At 39.7% G+C, this 18,708-nt stretch overlaps 1 protein-coding gene across 5 annotated transcripts; it reads left to right on the plus strand.

Moving 5' to 3' along the window:
• The first annotated feature begins 9,272 nt into the window (after positions 1–9,272).
• On the plus strand, positions 9,273–18,708 carry LOC103479575 (tetratricopeptide repeat protein 39C). 5 transcript variants are annotated; one of them, XM_081598130.1, is made up of 14 exons: positions 9,273–9,573; positions 10,530–10,578; positions 12,198–12,326; positions 12,435–12,552; positions 12,634–13,033; positions 14,631–14,799; positions 14,912–15,005; positions 15,093–15,200; positions 15,815–15,924; positions 16,013–16,136; positions 16,246–16,343; positions 16,519–16,623; positions 16,735–16,773; positions 17,987–18,708. In XM_081598130.1, the coding sequence occupies exons 1-14, from the start codon at positions 9,428–9,430 to the stop codon at positions 18,071–18,073; spliced, it is 1,776 nt and encodes a 591-aa protein (XP_081454256.1). In that variant the 5' UTR covers positions 9,273–9,427; the 3' UTR covers positions 18,074–18,708. The 5 variants fall into 5 exon arrangements, with proteins under 5 accessions (XP_081454256.1, XP_008432306.1, XP_081454254.1 ...); XM_008434084.3 differs by having other exon boundaries at positions 12,438–12,552; XM_081598128.1 differs by lacking the exons at positions 9,273–9,573; positions 10,530–10,578 and adding an exon at positions 10,796–10,969 and having other exon boundaries at positions 12,438–12,552.

The raw sequence follows: 18,708 nt of genomic DNA on the forward strand, positions 1-18,708 counted from the left end.
GACTTTCCCTCCGAAAAGCAGTCTAGCAATGGTTCGCCATTGCTAGCACGTTCCGTATCAGTTCTTCTTAGGGAAGCTGCCGATCAAATAGACGAACTAGAACGCTATAAGTTTGATATCCGACATGTTTTATGGTCCTTTGAGTTTTGTTTAACTTTTGATATACACCTTCAACTTTCAGTGACTATAAGTTACTCACAGTCACAGAAAACCAGTGGAGTATCGCTACTCGTAAGTTATGAAGCTTTATACATATTGTTTGTGTAATTTAGGTTAACAAAGGCAATCTCAAAAGGCTTGCACATTATCCAAGTTTAAGCTAACTTATAAGTTCTTGATGGATTTGTGCCATTACTCTGCCTGCATTAGTTACCAGCATAGTAATTGCAGCACTGTAAGCGTCTCTTTTTGTAATGTAATATTTTAATATTTGATGAGAATGCATAGATGGTGTTGTTTGATGTTTCAAAGTTATTAGGTTAGTTGATCAAGGTTAATCTTGATTAAGATAAACCTTGATTAGATTATTAGGTAAAATTAGTAGAAGTATTTTTTTTATTGTGGTGAACCTCTCACTCTTGAAGCTTGCTTATGTAGTCTATTTATGAGTGACAAATGTGATGAATAGAAATGTCATTTTCACAATGTCACAAATGTCAACATTGTACCCCAGCTCAGGATGAGAAATGAAAAGACATATAGTATGTGAGGTGCATTGATTGCAGTTGCATGGCCGAACAAAAATTAACGATCTTGTAAAAATCCTGACCTGTCGATTCTGATTTTATCCAATACCTATGGGCTGGTCAAGGCAACCAAGGCGTGCCAGCAACCAGCCAACCACCAGTTCTGCCAGTCCACAGAATCACACAGCCTCTATTATATACAGCCACACATTTTGTGCCCTTGCTCACAAAAACAGTTCAGTGACTCCCACAAAAACTGAGAAGGCACGCCTTCAAAGGGCAGGGCTCAGGGAGAGACGTTTGTGCTTTTGAGGTATGTCATTAGATGTGTGTGTGTGCATGCAGATTGATAGGTGAACTATTCCTTAGTAAGTTTTACATGTGTAAATTACTGTGCATTTAAAAAAAAACAATGTAGTTTATCTGTTAATAAAAGCACATTTTTTGTACTGTAACAGCTGACTCTGCTATTGGTGATGGCGTTACACGGCATGTGCTGTCCACTGCACATGCTGTGTAACGCAGTGCAGCACGGCTACCTGCTTGATGGGAAAAAAAAAGGTACCTCGCACTATATTTTCCTTGGATAAAGTAGAATGTCTGTTTGCTATTCTTTTTTTTTCTTCCTTTAAAGGGAGAATACTTCTATTCGAGGGAGAGAGTGACCACCTTATTCCCTCTACAAGTAAAGAGGGTAACATTTTTGTGACTGCAGGAAGGATGATTGGTCATTCTTTCTTGAATGGGGGACCATGTTTGACTGGCTTAAGTACAGCAATCATCCATGTGCTTTTCGGTGGCAGTGAAGACATGGCAACCATATCGTTGTCAGACTGTGTGGATACTGATGTTCGTGATGTCTTGGCTCTGGTATGGATTAACCTACTTTTAAATAATTTTATCTTGCTCATCAGTTGTGGTAATATATTAATTTTAAAAAATGTCCAAGTAAAACAATTCCTAAATTGATTACCTATATTTAATATCTAACTATGTGGATTTTTTTTCTTTTGTGTTTTTTTTTCTGATTTTACTCAACAGCTTAAAGGAAAAAAGACCCGATTAGCCAGATAATATTACTTTGTTTAGCAGGGGGGCAACTGCATGCTTTCTGAGGTGTATGTCAACATGTCATCACATACACCTCAGAAAAATAAAAAAAATAAGCCAATAAACAGAATGAGTTTCTTGCTCAGAGCTACAAACTGGATTGGACCTGGACTGGAATTCCATAATCTTAATCAACCCAAGCTGAAACAAAGCTATAAGGTAGAGACCTTCATGGATAACAGAGAATCCCCTCTTGAACAAACACCCAAGCTACATAAAGGACACTACAGACTTTCTACAAAAATTAGACACACACATGATTACGGAAAATAGCCTTCTTCTCACCATGGATGTTGAAAGTTTGTATACTAACATTGAAACAGACAAGGGATGTAGAAAACTGGAATACTTTCCTCCTTCCTTAATGAACGCCCCAAAGTGGAGCTGGTGGAGAAAACCATAAGATTTTGCACAGGAGTGCCTTTGTCTCATGATACCTTTTGAGATCACTACATTTACCAAGTGAAGTTAAGTCATCTTCCACACAAGCAACTTATAATGAATTCCGGTATGGCAGTATGTCTTTACTGCTACTACCATACTTTGGGGCAGTGAGGCCCAGAAGCCCACAGCCACATTGTCTGGATTCAAGGCATTACCGTGACCAAAAAATTTTAATCAACAAAAGTTGACACACTGCAGTGTTCAGCTCTTGTTGTACATTGTAACAGTTGTACACCTCAACCGATGAAGGAATCACATCCTTCACCAAAGGAAATGTAAATGTTGGAGATAACAAGGACCAACAAGCTACAGCCGAGAGTGACATGAGAGTGTATGAGCAAATATGGAGCGATATTTTATATCTTTCTTAATCATACTTATAACGTATATGTTAATCTTCTTTGTATAAAGTGTTCGCTGTAAATCCGTGGTTACACCAAGAGCTGCCAGTCATTATGATTAACAGCTGCTATCCATCGCCGCACCTTTCGTTAAAATAAAATGACAAGTTTGGTTTTGACCTTTGTCTGTTTATGCAGTCGACCGCGCAGCACCTTGTGACCATTTTACTGAGAACTCAACTAAATAAAAGCAATATTTTAATTAACTTGTGTTTATTTAATTGCCTAATTAACCGCTACAAGGCTTGATTTTACCATCACTGTTATGATAAAAAAAATGTATGCTTACTACCGGTTACCTTTGTGTTGACTAACATATGGTAGTCTGCTGTGATAAACACTCAATATCGTCAAAGTCAGTTCATCTATATAAAGGACGTACACTTTCTGACAAATTGTGACCTCCGGTTGGTCAGTTGCTGACAATTACCCTGGAATGTTTGGGGGAGGATTGCTCTACGTTTGCATTGGGGCGGAGCCGGCATGTCAATTGTTTCCTGGAAGTGATAGACAAAGTTCAAATCCTCTTGTGGGATGTTTTTGTTTGTTTTGTTTTAACTCAATATACAATAATTTATTTTTATTTTGTGTCTTTTGATGAAAATGCTGCAACAAATGGAGCTAAAGCGGAAGTTCAGACTGGAAGACTCTGCTCCCTCCGTTCGCCCATCGACGTCATGCTCATCTCTGACCTCAGCGCTGGACCTCACCCGGCGCGTTCAATCGGCAATCAGGCTCTGCATAAAAGCATAAAAGGATCCACACCCAAGCGTTCAACCCACCACCGCCCCTTCTCCACCCACATCCTTCAGCTCTCTAGGATAGCACCCTTTCCTGACCACCACCACCAGTGTCGGGCCCCAGGGGAGAGCATCCGTAATCGGTTATCGGGATGTTCATCGAGTTCACATCAAATCTCAGCTCAAATTAGCTGCCGGGGTCCGAGCGCCAAAGAACTGCTATTCATTCTGTCATTAAATCTTAATTGTTCCCCTTTTGTCCATCTGAGTCTTTCCAGATTGAACTACATATAAGTAATGTTAAATCAGATGAAGAAGTAAAGCATGGTGGGCTGCCAGGCTTATAATACACCGGGGTAAACCCTGCTATGTTTACTGTATCTGCAATGTTTTACTGTATCTCCAATGTTCAATGCAAAAGGAAACTTCTGGAGATAAAATTTGACATCTGATAAACATTGGCAATAATGTTAAATGTCAAGGATAACGTTAAGCATTATCCTTGATGAAAGAATTTATCTATGTACATTGGCAAGGAGTTAGTAATTATTCTATGTCTGTATCCGATTCATTCAACACAAAAGTAAAAATCTCGATTTATACTTCGTGGCAGTTCGTTACCAGAAAAAACCCCCGCTTATCTCTTAAAACCAAATTAATAACAAGTAGTTTATAAAACAAAAGCTCTTTCAAAATAACGCTTACTGATTAGATACAAGACATTTACCGTTGGCAAATTTCGCAAAAGTAAAAATCTGAAGTTCACTTTGTGGCACTTGGTTACCAGTAAACACTCATCTCTTAGCAACAGATTAGCAACAAAAATTGCTATTGTTCAAAAAACAGGATTTCTTCAGCTCTCTCTCAGATGATTACTTTATGGAACTTGGTTACCAGAAAACGCGATCATCTCTTAGAAACAGATTAACAGCGTAGCAACAAAAATTCTTATTGATAAAAAAATATGTTTCTCCCGCTCTTTTGAAATGCCACTTATTTTACACCAACAAGAATTATGCAGTTGGTGAATTTTGCAGAAAAGTTTTTTTTGTCATTAGTGGCATATATATTAAACACACATTCAACACAAAAGTAAAAATCTCGATTTATACTTCGTGGCAGTTCGTGACTAGAAAAAACCCCGCTTACCTCTTAAAACCAAATTAATAACAAGTAGTTTATAAAACAAAAGCTCTTTCGAAATAACGCTTACCTGATTAGATACAAGACATTTACCGTTGGCAAATTTCGCAAAAGTAAAAATCTGAAGTTCACTTTGTGGCACTTGGTTATCAGTAAACACACTCATCTCTTAGCAACAGATTAGCAACAAAAATTGTTCTTGTTCAAAAAAACATAGAATTTGTTCTGCTTTCTCTAATGTTTACTTTATGGAACTTGGTTACCAGAAAACGCGATCATCTCTTAGCAACAGATTAACAGCGTAGCAACAAAAATTCTTATTGATAAAAAATATGTTTCTTCCGCTCTTTTGAAATACCACTTATTTTACACTAACAAGAATTGTGCAGTTGGTGAATTTTGCAGAAAAGTTATTATTTTTGTCATTAGTGGCAAATATTTTAAACACACATTCAACACAAAAGTAAAAGTTTGGATTTATACTTTGTTAATTTATACGTTGATAAGTTGTCCAATTTCTTTATATTGCTGTCCGCTGGAACATTATCAGGTAATATGTTATGTTCTGGGACATGAGTATGGTCTGATTTAGGCTGCTCAACAACAGGTTTCAGATAAGTTTTAGAAGGAAAGACAACCTTGTATTCCTCAACCACTCTAGAAATTTCTTGCAGAGGACCGGGAGTGTTATACAAAGGATAGTCGTCTTCCTCCTCTGAGTTGTACTCAATTTCAGGTTTATCATGATCAGTAGTGTGGTATTGGCGTGTGTTTGGGCGGCTGGTTTTCTCCCGGACCACAGCAGGATTTTCAGGGACAGCTGGCAAGAACCCGCAAGGTAACAAAAGGTCTCTGTGGAGAGTTCTGGTCGGGCCATCCTGGTTCTCAGGTTTAACTGTATATACAGGTAAGTTGTCTTTTTGATTTACAACTACATGGACAACGGATTCCCACCTGTCTGATAACTTGTGTTTACCCCTAATCCTAACATTCCTTACCAACACACGATTACCAACATCCAAGACAGATTCGGTTACATGTCGGTCATATCTGATTTTGTTCCGTTCAGCCACTTTAGCAGCATTTTTACTAGCCAGTTGGTAACTCTCTCGAAGGTGAGATTTGAGAGCTTGGACATACTGCGAGTGGGATTGTTGCTGGCGATGACTCAAAGTAACATTAAAAGCAAGGTCTATGGGTAATCTAGGCTGCCTACCAAGCATTAACTCGTATAGTGTAAACCCAGTACTTTCATGTTTGGTACAGGTACAAGGGGCTTCACAAATTCACACCAATGTTTTTTGTTCTCATCGGTGAGTGTACCTAGCATGTTTAATAAGGTTCTATTAATCCTCTCTACTGGGTTTCCCCTGGGGTGGTAGGGTGATGTTCTAACTTTCTGTATTCCGGCTAGGTTACATAGCTCTTTAATAGTTTTTGATTCAAAGTCTGCACCTTGATCGCTGTGCAATTTTTCTGGGAAGCCATAGTGGATGATAAAGTTTTCCCACAGGGCTTTGGCTACAGTACGAGCCTTTTGATTCGGTGTAGGAATTGCTACAGCATACTTTGTAAAGAAATCAGTGATAACAAGGACATCTTTAGTATTGCTGCGATCTGGTTCGATTGTCAAAAAGTCAATGCACAGTAACTCGAGAGGTTTGGTTACTTGAATGTTTACTAAAGGCGCTGCCTTCTCTGGCAGGGTCTTTCTGCAAACACGCTACCGGCTACAGGTTTTGATTTTTTGATCAATATTTGAGGCCATTTTTGGCCAGAAAAATCTGGTTCGGATCAAATCAAGGGTTTGGTCAAAGCCAAGATGACCCATGTCATCATGGAGGCTTTTCAACACCATAGATCTGAGGCTTTCAGGGAGAATAAGTTGATACTGGATTTCTTCACCTACTTGCCTTCTGTACAAAATCCCATTTTGCAGCTCAGGTTTGTTCAGCTCACGCAGAAAGATGGAAAGTTGTGGAATTTCTTTTCACACCACAGGAGATGGTGTTTCACCTGTTTCCAGCTGATGTATGATTTCATTGATAGCAAGATCGCTTCTTTGACTTTGACTCAATTCTTCTTCTGACATGCTTGGGATGACAGGAAAAACGCTGCACTGATCAAAACTGTCATGGACCGCGATAGCAGTCATAGACAGAGATGTTACAATGGGACAGGTAAAATCATAAAGATCTGCATCAAAAGACTGAAATACTAGATGTTTTTCACAGATTGCATTTACAGCATGAGAAGGAACATGAGTGAAAGGATCTGTGCCAGGTAAGTGAAGTTGTACAAATTGGCGGATTCGCTCCTGTTCTTTCAGGGAGTCAAGATCATTTACTGGTTCAGGATGTGGACGGCGAGACAACCCGTCTGCATCCGCATTCTATCTTCCAGTTCTATATCGAAGCTGAAACTCAAATGACGATATAGCAGATAACCAACGATAACTTGTTGCATCTAACTTAGCGGTGGTTAAAATATAAGTTAGAGGATTGCTGTCAGTTATCACTGCGAAAGGACTGCCATACAAGTAGTCACAGAACTTTTCTGTTACCGCCCACTTGAGGGCAAGAAACTCAAGTTTGTGAGCAGGGTACCGGCTTTCGCTTCTCGATAAGCCTCTGCTCGCGTATGCGATAACACGCATCTCTCCCTCTTGCTCCTGATACAGAGCTGCCCCTAGTCCAGTTGTACTGGCATCTGTATGTAATACATACTGCAGCTTGGGATCGGCAAAGCCCAACACCGGAGCAGTAGTTAGTTTGTGTATTATTGTTTCAAATGCTTGTTGACAGCTCTCTGTCCATCTCTCCCCAAAAGGAGATTTTGGCTGAAAATACTGGTCACGGTTTAGCCGAAAGCTACTTTTCTTGCGCAGAGGGGGATATCCTGCAGTTAAGTTAGTAAGGGGTTTAACGATTTTAGAGAAATCTTTAATAAACTGTCTATAATACCCCGCAAAATCTAAGAAGGAACGGAGTTCTTTTAGGTTTGTAGGACTTGGCCAAGTTGTTAAAGCAGCAACCTTTTCAGGGTCTGTTTCAACACCACTCTGAGAGACTATGTGCCCCAAATACCTCACAGATGTCTGGAAAAACTTACACTTCTCAAGTGATAGTTTTAGACCATATTCTTGGAGACGATTGAGCACATTGAGAAGACGTGTTTCATGTTGTTCAAGGGTTTCTGAAAAAACTATAAGGTCGTCCAAAAAGACCAAGACTTCCTTAAGGTTTATGTCGCCCATACACCTCTCCATCAGCCGTTGAAATGTGCTGGGAGTGTTAGTTACACCCTGCGGCATGCGGTTGAACTCGAAAAATCCCAGTGGGCACACAAAAGCTGTCTTGTGCTTATCTGCCTCCTCAACTTCCACCTGGTAATAACCACTTTTGAGATGCAGGACCGAAAACCATTTCGACCCACTAAGTGTTGAGAAAGTTTCTTCCAGATTAGGAAGTGCGTAAGCATCTTTGATTGTGTTCTGGTTTAGCTTTCGATAATCGACGCAAAGTCGTACATCTCCATTTTTCTTCCTTACTACCACGATAGGTAAGGAAAAAGCTGACTCGGATAAGTGGATTACCCCTGCCTCTAACAGTTCCTGCAAATGACGACGTACAGCATCGACGTCTTGTGGCAGTATTGGGAGGCTTACTAGGGGTAACCGGGAGCGGCGGAAAATCCTCTTCGTCAGCCTCTAGTTGAAGAGCGCCAAGAGCCGCGCCGACATAGTCGTGGTCTTTTCCCGAAGCAACAGTGCAGGTCTTATCCAACTTGTTGTGGTCACTGGTTCTTTTTTGGGCTATTTTAGGCATCTTCCTGAGAGTAAGATAATCTTACAACGTAGAAAAGTTCTTAACTGAGCGCTTGTACACACAAGAAATTGCAAAGCAAGAGTTCTTGTACTGAGAGCACGGCGTACGACATCTTACGCTACCGCCATCTTGGCCTCTCTGCCTCTCCTCTCTCTCACGTCAGAGAACGCAGCAACCCCATTGGCTGAAACTAGTCACATGGGTTATACATAAATGTGACCCTTCAGAATAAGAGAGTTCGCTGACAAAGCAAAACTGGTTTATACAGCTTCTCTAATCAATTAAAATATCAAAAATCAAATACAGCAATTATAATGTCTCTAATTGTTGCTCTTTTTTTATTTTTTATTTTTTTGACAGTTTTAAGATCGATTAATTTCCTATTTATTTTCCTATTTATTTACTTCCTATTTATCTAATTTACTATTATTTTTATGAAGAGGCTATTTCAACCTGGGTTACACCTGCGTTTCGGCAGTTGGAAATTTTGCTCGTTTTTCGCTTTTTACGTCGTGGTCGTAACTCCGATCCCCAATAAAAATAATAGCTCCAATGCCGGGATCAAGCTGCACGTTTTGATACCACTTTTGTGCGTGGGCACGCAGCGGTAAAATAAATAAAGAATTATAATAAAGAGACATTCTATTGGGTGTAGAACAATAGGCGCCTGCCCTAATAATGTCGTTACATTTTACGGGACAGATGTTTGAAGGTTTTCTATGGTCTAACCGAGAATATGATATTTCCGGATGAACTTGAAGGTAGCACATTTCCTGTCTCCACAGGAACACAAACCCGTGGTCAGACAGGCGGCAGAATACGGAACACAGCGGCGCAACCCTCCAGACAAAACAACGGTCAACCCACACTATCAGTTGTTTGCAGCTATTTATGTCGTCTATGTAGGTTATTAGTCTGCTAATGTAAACAACACAGACATGACAGCGACTGTTCAGAGCTGCGCAACGGGTTGAGACTGTTTTGACTGCGAGTAAACTATCCAGAGCCACCGCACCCCCCACACGGAATCTCTCGGGTACTCGCCTCCAGCTGCGGCGGCGGTATCGGGTATCCTAATGGCGGACCCAAGAGCAGCAGCTACCGGGAACTCCGAGGAGGAGAAGACGGAGCATGTAAACGACGCAGAGCTGGCTCTGAAAGGAATCAATATGCTGCTCAACAACGGATTCAAGGAAAGTGATGAGCTCTTCAAGACATACAGGTCTGTGTGGGTCTCCAGGCAGTTTTCAGGTTAAACCACCAACTGCATATCTTTTTAGTTATTCCTTATAAAATGAAGTAGCATAAGCAGTGTGTTTATGTTTGTCTTAGTTTTTTTTTGTAAGCGTCAGTATCATTGTCCTACTTGTCTGGTGAGTTTCACCTTAGGATTTGGTCACAAACTGGATTAGATTAATGCCCCAAGAAAATATTCAGGCAGACCAACTTGTTTATGAGAAAATAGTAATGGATTAATAAAATGGCTGATTTATGTTTGGTGATGGGGCGTTGTAGTTATTTCAGCAATCATTACTCTATATATGTTTTTAAAGAGGTTTGCTTGTTTAGCAAGTTGTCATTCCTGAAATGCCTGTCCCAACTGAAAAGTTTCCATGAATTAACATCCTTTTCACTTGTTTTGGATAGATCCAAAACACTTTGTTGGATATAAATGAGCCCATATAGGAGTTGAAAAGCTAAAAATAAACAACAAACTAATCTATACTCTTTTAGTACAATCCACTTACTGGTTTTAGACTGTATTCATTCTCCTGCCATGCTATGTTGTCATAAGAGCTTATTATCTAAAGCGAAGAGTATGCTTTAAGGCTACATGTTGATGTCACAGAAGGCTGCCCCTATGTGTCCTGACCCCTGGTGAAAAGCAAAATGTCAGTACTCCTACTAATTGCTCTAAGCACCGAGTGCCATCCTGCTTTGACAGCATAAGTAAGAAAACATGGAGGGGAGTGAAAGACACCAAGGCAGAGTAAGCCATACACTGCCATGCTTTATGATGCATTTGGTATTTGCTTCTGATATGTCTTCACTTGTTAATATCTGTCTTCGGAATCACAGTAGTGTTTTGTTTGGCTTTGAAACAGACTTGGCACAAACTTAGTTGCTGTAATAATGATTACAAAGCCCCCTACTCATGTTCTGTTTCCTCTTTTTAAGGAACCACAGTCCTTTGATGAGTTTCGGTGCAAGTTTTGTGAGTTTTCTGGTAAGTACAGAATTGTTCTGTCAGCATGACGTCATTTAGTTTCAGATCTCTGTTCTTATTTCACTTTCATTTTTACCTTAAAACAGTTTAATTTGAAAAAACATTAGAAGAGCTATTAAATAATAGAAAGAATATATATATATATATATATATATATATATATATATATATATATATATATATATATAATATGAGGGTTCTGCGCAGTATCTTGGCTGTGCCTAGAACTGCACATTTCTGGACTGAGATGTCTGATGTTGTTCCTGGGATCTGTTTGAGCCACTGCTCCAGTTTGGGGGTGACTGCCCCGAGGGCCCCGCAGAACCCTCAAGCTCCCAGGCCTCTGGTAGAGGACCCGAGCTCAGAGGATGAAACAGACCACCCGCGGAGGGTGAGAAGGGAATTTATTTATTTTTTTATATATATAATTTCTGTGTTTCGAAAGCTAACATTCAAATACAATTTATGACTTAGTTTAGTTTACTTTGAAACCTCAAACTTGATTTATTAAGTGCTTTTCAAGCTTAGTACTAATCAAGATGTTAATATAAACATACAGTAAAAGATTTAAAAAAAATAGGATTTAAATTATTTACCATTTTTAATCGACTAGGATTTTCTAGCTTAAATTAAGTGTGTGTGCATATCAAGTCAGTTGATTTTCTGTGCATACATAGTTTAAAACCTTAACTAAAAACCGCTAGGTTGGTTTGAAAAAAATTACCCTTCTCTTTAGGTAAATCAAGCAGTTTTTTTACAGCAAACATTCAGCAATAAGCTTTGGCTATGTTATTAACAAGAATGAAGGAGACTTGTAGTCTCTTGAGGAGACTACAAGTGATATTCCCAGTACATTAGCTTTGGAAATTATTGAAACTGCGACTCACAATGCCAGTAAAATGCTGTCCTCTACGAGATGACACACCCAGTAGCCTAATCTCTCATCCATAAACTGGAGCAAAATATAAAGTATTCTCACTACAACAAGTCATTTTGAAGACTCACGTTTGTAACTTCGAAGAGAAATTACAAAATGCTAATAAAGCATCTGTAATTCATTGGGCTCAGTCATTAAAAAAAAGAAACCGAGTTATGCTCCACCTAAATATCGTGGACAAATGAGGAAGCTTTGGAGAGAGTGATTATTTGTTTAACTCTCCCACTGTCTTGAGAGACGGGGTCATTTAAACCCCACATGGTTTTTGCTCTGTGTGCGGTCTGGCGGCGTCACCCTGACCCCTTGTGCACTTTTCTGGGGGGTTTTTTGTGCGTGGTTCTGGAAATTGACGGTCTGACGGGACAACCCCGGCGCTTCTCCGCCTGTCTGACCGTGACATTTTCCATGCTCTTCATGTGCTAAATCCACAGGGGGGTTAAGGTAATGAAGTCATTCATAAAGATTGCAGAAATTTTGTGTGAAATATACGACATGTACAAACCAGCCGTTTTATACCATTTAAAGTCTAAAACACTTTTTAAATTTTAATTTTAATTCCTGCTTTCTGGGTTGTAGTTACCAAACTTTTTTTGCTTCACTCTTTACAAACCCATGGGCTGCCATCTTTTTCCATACATTTTCTGCATTTAGAAAGATTAATCTGGGTGTGTTTTGTGTGCAGAACGCTGTAATGACATTTGAAGAGGAGAAAATGCAGACGGCCTTTGAGGACCTCAAATCCACAGAGCGACTGTGTGAGAGTGAAAATGGCAGCGTTATTGAAACCATTAAAAACAAGATAAAGCGGAGCGTGAGTAACCACCTGAATCTATGAGTTTAATTGTTGTAGATAAATGTATGACGGATTATTATTGCCGTTTGCCCGAAACCCAGAGTGGATAAGTATGATGCGTTTTAGCAGGTGGACTCCCAGAGGTTGGGAATGGCTGCTGTGGACCGACTGCAGCGGCAGATCATCATTGCAGACTGCCAGGTCTACCTCGCGGTTCTGTCTTTCATAAAGCAAGAGCTGTCAGGTAACAAGCAGAATAAAAAGGTCACAAGTTTGCGTTGTATCCAAAGTAAGTTTCACTCAGCTCGGCTACACTCCCTTCCAGCATACATCAAAGGAGGCTGGATCCTCCGCAAAGCATGGAAGATGTATAACAAATGTTACAATGACATCACACACCTACAAGAAGGCAACAGAAGGGCCTCCGAACAGCAAGCGTCGTCCTCTCTGTCATCCTCCTCGGCCTCCTCCTCCAGCCACAGCCGATCCTCCTCACCCGGAACGAGCCAGTCTCAGAGACTGGACGGCGTCAGCCCGGAGGTTCTGGACCGGCTGAAAGGATCTGTCAGCTTCGGCTATGGCCTTTTCCACCTGTGCATCTCCATGGTGCCGCCTCACCTTTTGAAGATCGTCAACCTTCTGGGCTTCCCCGGAGACCGCGATCAAGGCCTCTCGGCTCTCACGTATGCCAGTGAAAGTAAGGACATGAAGGCCCCATTAGCTACGTGAGTATGTGAGTGAGCATGTTTATGAAGTATTCATGCCCCTTTAGCTTTGTAAAATATTGTCTTGCCACAACCCCAAACATCGGTGTATGGCATTGGGGTTTTATGTGATACACCAATACAGAGTTATGCATAGATGTGAAGTGGAAGTAAAGTAATACTCATCTAAAACATACAAATACAAAATATGTGCGGAGGATTTTCTGAGGGGAGCAGAGTTTGTTGTGATTCTTTACATTTATTCCTCAATCCTGTATTAGGTCTTACAGTTCAGAGTAGTTACAGGGTCTAGACTACCAACGTGAATCTCGGGAGTGACTTCAGCCTCCACTCCATGTCGGAAACTGTTGATCACGAGCAGCGAAGAACACATGTAGATCACAAAAGGGGCTTGTGTGTTCAGAGTGTTAAGCAGTCAGTTTTCCATCACAATTTTGCCTTCAATGATCTGTTTCTTTTTGACAATCTTCTATGAGAGCCAGAGTTATGAAGTGCTCTGGCTCTTGTAGAAGAAAAAAACGTCTTACAGCTCACAGGAGTCCTTCATAAAGATCTGCAGAAATTTTGTGTGAAATATACGACATGTACAAATCAGCCATTTTATACCGTTTAAAATCTAAATCACTTTTAGAATTTACATTTTAATTCCTGCTGTCTGGGCTGTAGTTACCAAACTTTTTTGCTTCACTTTTTACAAAGCCATGGGTCGCCTTGGCTTTGTAAAAGCCACGACGACACTTATTTACACTTATTAAAACTAAGTTTATACTTAGTTTTAATAAGTATACACTTTTACCCACTCCTTTGAACATTTATTGTTTGCATTGCTGTCATTTTAATTGTAACTTGACGCGTTCAATAAAATACAAAAAAAGCTACAAAAAAACCCCCCAAAACAAAAACTGTAAATTAACTGAATGTATATCAAGTGTAAAATGAATCTCCCAGCTGCTTCTCTGATTAGTGCTGTCTTTATCCGGCCTGTCAGATAAGCCACCTCCACAGAACAGCTGTACTTATACAGAGATTACTTTCAGATCTTAAACAAACAGAAATATAATTTTCCTTCCACGTCACAGGGATGCACAACTTTGTGTTTCACTTAAAACTCTCAATGAAATACATTCAAGTTTGTTGTCTGCTATGGGACAAAATGTGTAAAAGTTCAAGGGGTAAAAATACTTTTGCAAGGCATCATATGAATACTAGGTGTAAAAAAAAAAAAAGAAAAACTAAAGTATTGAATTTTGATGGAAATTCCTAAACAAAGAAATGAAAGCAAAATGAGTTGACAAAGGAAAGAAAACAGCTGACTCTGGTTCTGCGGTATTGCTTTCCAAGTCATGCCTTATTATTGAATCATTTCTTAATTTCAGTTTCTTCATTTAAAAAAAAAATATATTATTAAAGTCATGAGTGTGGTCTCCCAAGTTACAGAATAAGGTTGTTCGTAATAAACATCCACTAATGTATATTTTGAATTTTCCCAATATGAGTCAAATAAAATGAATCTTAATCAGTTGCAGTTTAGTGAGTTGACATCATCAAAATGACAAATACAGAAAAGTTAAGTGGTGACTCTCTGCTCTCCTTCCAGTCTTTCTCTGCTGTGGTACCACACGGTGGTGCAGCCCTTCTTTGCTCTAGATGGCTCAGACACACAAGCAGGCCTAATGGAGGCAAAATGCATACTTAAACAAAGGGAGGCCACATATCCAAACTCCTCTCTCTTCATATTTTTTAAAGGAAGAGTTCAACGCCTCGAGGTAAAGACACACAGAAACGAAACGATACATTTGCTTTCTACCTGTAAATCTCTTCTGATTTGGGAGGCCTCACTGTTGCTCACGCTATGAAACGACTTTGTTTTCTTTCCAGTGCCAGATCAATAGTGCCTTGACTTCCTTCAATGAAGCCTTAGACCTGGCCTCTGACCAGAGGGAGATTCAACATGTGTGTTTATATGAAATAGGTAATCATTTTCCTCCCTGGGTTTTTAGCCTCCATGTTCTGCGCTAGTCTGTCGTAATCTCTAAATTCTTCTGGGTGAATGTTTCAGGCTGGTGCAGCATGATTGAACTGAACTACACCGAAGCCTACAGGGCCTTTGAGCGACTGAAGGCGGAGTCTCGCTGGTCGCAGTGCTACTACGCCTACTTAACAGGAGGTAATGCAGACCTGGTTTTTAAATTTAGAAATAAAAATTGGAAAAATGTGGCAAACGTTTGTATTCAGACCACTCCCTGGAGTCGAGGCTTCATAGGACCACATTTTGCTGCAATTACAACTTCTAAGTCTTTAAGCATTTGTCTGCAGAGAGAAATTCTCTTTTCTTTTTTGGGGGGGAACAAGGCTCAAACTCAATGAGATTGCAGAGACCATCAGTTTTGACATAGATGAGATTTTCAATTGGATTCTTGTTTGGGCTTTGACTGGGCATCTATGGTTTTCTCCCAGGATTGTATTTGACTTCGTCCATCTTCTGAACTATTCTATTTAGCTAGTCTGTACGTAAAAAAATGCCCTCCCCCCCTCACCATGATGATGCCACTACCATGGTTTCCCTTTACTCAACACAGCTTATGAATTTTTATTTGTTTAAAATAAAATACATATTGAAAACCATGTATTATATTCCTTCCTTCTCACAATCTTCCATTACTTTATCACAAAACACGTATTTGTGAAATATATTATTTATGTTTGTAATATGGCATTGAAGGAATAAGTATATTTTTGTTGTCGTTGCCTCTAACCGATAGTATCTGCCATGTTTTGTAGCATGCCAAGGAGCCACAGGTGATCTGGAGGGCGCTGTTGTGACCTTTAAAGATGTTCAAAAACTTTTCAAACGCAAGAATAATCAGATAGAGGTGTTTTCTTTGAAGAGGGTGAGCATTTATCTGGCTTGTTTTCTTTTTGCGTTTCTTGAACTGGAATAAAAATCACTGACTCATAAATATTCTCATTTCGCCTCAGGCTGAGAAGCTCCGGAGTCCAGGTCTGTCCAAAGAGCTCTGCATCTTGTCTGTGATTGAGATTCTCTATCTGTGGAAAGCCCTGCCCAACTGCTCCTCTGCCAAGCTGCAGACAATGACTCATGGTAAGAACTGTAAAATATGGCACCTGGTTTAGGGGCTCCTGCCTCTTGTACTGTCTTCCGGTTGCTGTTGCGTTTTGCAGCAGAGGCACAGTGATCGTTTTTGTCTCAGTTTTGCAGGGGATTGAAGATGCGTCATGCACCGACCTGAAAAACCTGCTTCTTGGAGCCATTAGCAGATGTCTCCTCAATACTAAAGATGCTGTGCAGGTATATTTGTGGTTAATAATGCAATATTCCCAGCATGCTTCACTTCACTTAATAGCTCCTTGAACAGAGTTTTAATTAATCCATGCACTCATAAGTACGCACTATAAACGGATATTGCGGTGATTAGCCAACCTTGTTTTCTTTCCTGCGTGAAATTACAATCGTGTCCCAACAGTATTTCCGTCTGGCTGCGAGCGACGAGGTTGGACGTCAGTGCAACTCCTACGTGCAGCCCTACTCCTGCTATGAACTGGCCTGTGTCCTGCTAAATTCCCCAGAGGTATAGATTATGTGTGTGATTGGTTGTGTGTTATGGAGTGAGGTCTTCTCTCTCATCTCATTCGAAGTCACATGATATAAATTTTTTATTTTGCCTTTTTCTTTCCCGCAGACTGCAGAGAAGGGCCGAATGCTATTGCTTCAGGCTAAGGTACTCGAAGGATTTATAGTTTTGACTTCTTGTCTTTTGCTTTGTGAATTCTTTAGTTTCATGCAGTCCAGTTGTTTTCATGTGCTCAAAAAGTCTTTGGAGTTAAAGTAATCTGACTCTCATATTCCAATGAGCTCAACAATTGACTGGAGAAGCAGTTTGTAAAAATGAACTAAAAAGAAATTCTTAGGATTTGCTTCTTAGAAACATAAGAAGCAGATAAACCTGTAAAGAAGCAGGACTGTGTTTGCACCACTCGAGTTGAAATTGGTGTCAGGTTTAGTGATCTGGTGTTGAATTAAAACAATGCGTTTCAAGTCACATTGTCCCTGAAAACTGGAATGGTTTGGCCCATATAGCAAATTAGTGGGAAGCAAATTTATTGTACAAATAATTTTGCTCAAAGAATGTGACAGTATCTATATGCTTTTTGAGCAAATGAAAAAAATATGTTTTTTCATTTGTCCCCAAGTGCATAGAGAACAAATGAACAAGTGCTTATGTTTGTCAGTGATCTACAGCTGGTTGAAGCTATTAGGTTTTATCCGGATGTAAGGGGGATGCATATTTACTAAGAAAATTTCTAAAGTATGTCGTTACTTCCTCATTTGCCTTGTGAAATGGGGAAGTGTGTCTAGTTCAGATCCTCTCACTAGTGTTGGCTTGGTTTCATAGCTACGCTTGAATCCAAACGATGAAACACTATTCTCAATGTTTCAACTGGATTTCTGATCTGTTTTTTTTTTCTCCACTCATTTCGACTTTAATCTTAAATGAGTTGGCAAAAAAACCAAAAAGTTCTTCCTTTTTTTTTTGCCCCCAGACTATCTGTCCCTTCTTATCATCCTATTACATGTTTCAAATGACTTTAATTGCTTGCTCAGACCTTGGTGCAGTTCATCCGTCTGGTGTTCTACCTCCTGCAGCTCCATTGACTGTGTTCTTGTATTAGCAGCTAACATTGACTGAGCCCAGATCTCTCGCTCCCTTTAGCTATAAAATCACTGTGATCAAATTGATGCACCAACATCTAAACTGAACACAAATGGAGTCAGATTCCTGTATTCCTCTATTTTTAATGAATCTGCTTTTAGCTGATTGACCGGCGGGGGCATTGATCTGTTTGTGCCGATGCAGAAGCTCGGTAAAGGTCCAAGCCATGAAGATGAAGGGAGAATTTATTCATTGACTCTTTCTGGATCTTTTTATACAGGAGGACTATGCCGGCTATGACTTTGAGAACAGGCTCCATGTGCGAATTCACTCCGCGTTCGCCTGTATGAGCCCAGCCCAGCCTTGATGTTTGATCAGCACCTTAAACAAAATGGCTCCCTGAGAATCGGATTACAAGTGTGAACCCTATTGTTTTACTGTGTTTTTATTACAGTGTTATGAGCCAAAACGCCTCCATGGAACATGAACAAATGATTCACGGAGGAACCTTTTAGGTTTACAGACCTGTTGCTGTACTGCACAATACATTAGCACATTTGAATTTATTTTTTTTATGTTGTGGGTGGTTTATTTTAAAAGATAGAGGGTTGTTTGGTCAAAAAGTCTACATATTTATGAGATTTGAGGCGAATTTGTCAAATGTGCCCTCGTATCACAGCAAGTAATGCCAAGTAAAGACACTGCACATGTAAAGTATCATTCAAATAAACAGATTAACTAATTGTGCTTGATGCTGATATGACCTTAGCCTTGGTTTCTTGTTGTGAAAAAAGTTTGCTAATCCATAGACATAAGTAACTGGTCCTACTTGGAGCAGATTTGTTCTTTTTTTTATGTAAATATGTTTTGAATACATTTAGTACATGTGCAAAGATTGTTCCACTTCTAAGTGGTATAAATGCACAATAATTATATTTACTGTCAACAGGTTTTACTGTGTATTTGTTACAAAATTAATAAAGACAATGTTATTAAATGGAA

The sequence above is a fragment of the Poecilia reticulata genome, chromosome 17, assembly GCF_904066995.2.
Source record: "Poecilia reticulata chromosome 17, P_reticulata-male-v2, whole genome shotgun sequence".
NCBI classification, from domain to species: Eukaryota; Metazoa; Chordata; class Actinopteri; order Cyprinodontiformes; family Poeciliidae; genus Poecilia; species Poecilia reticulata.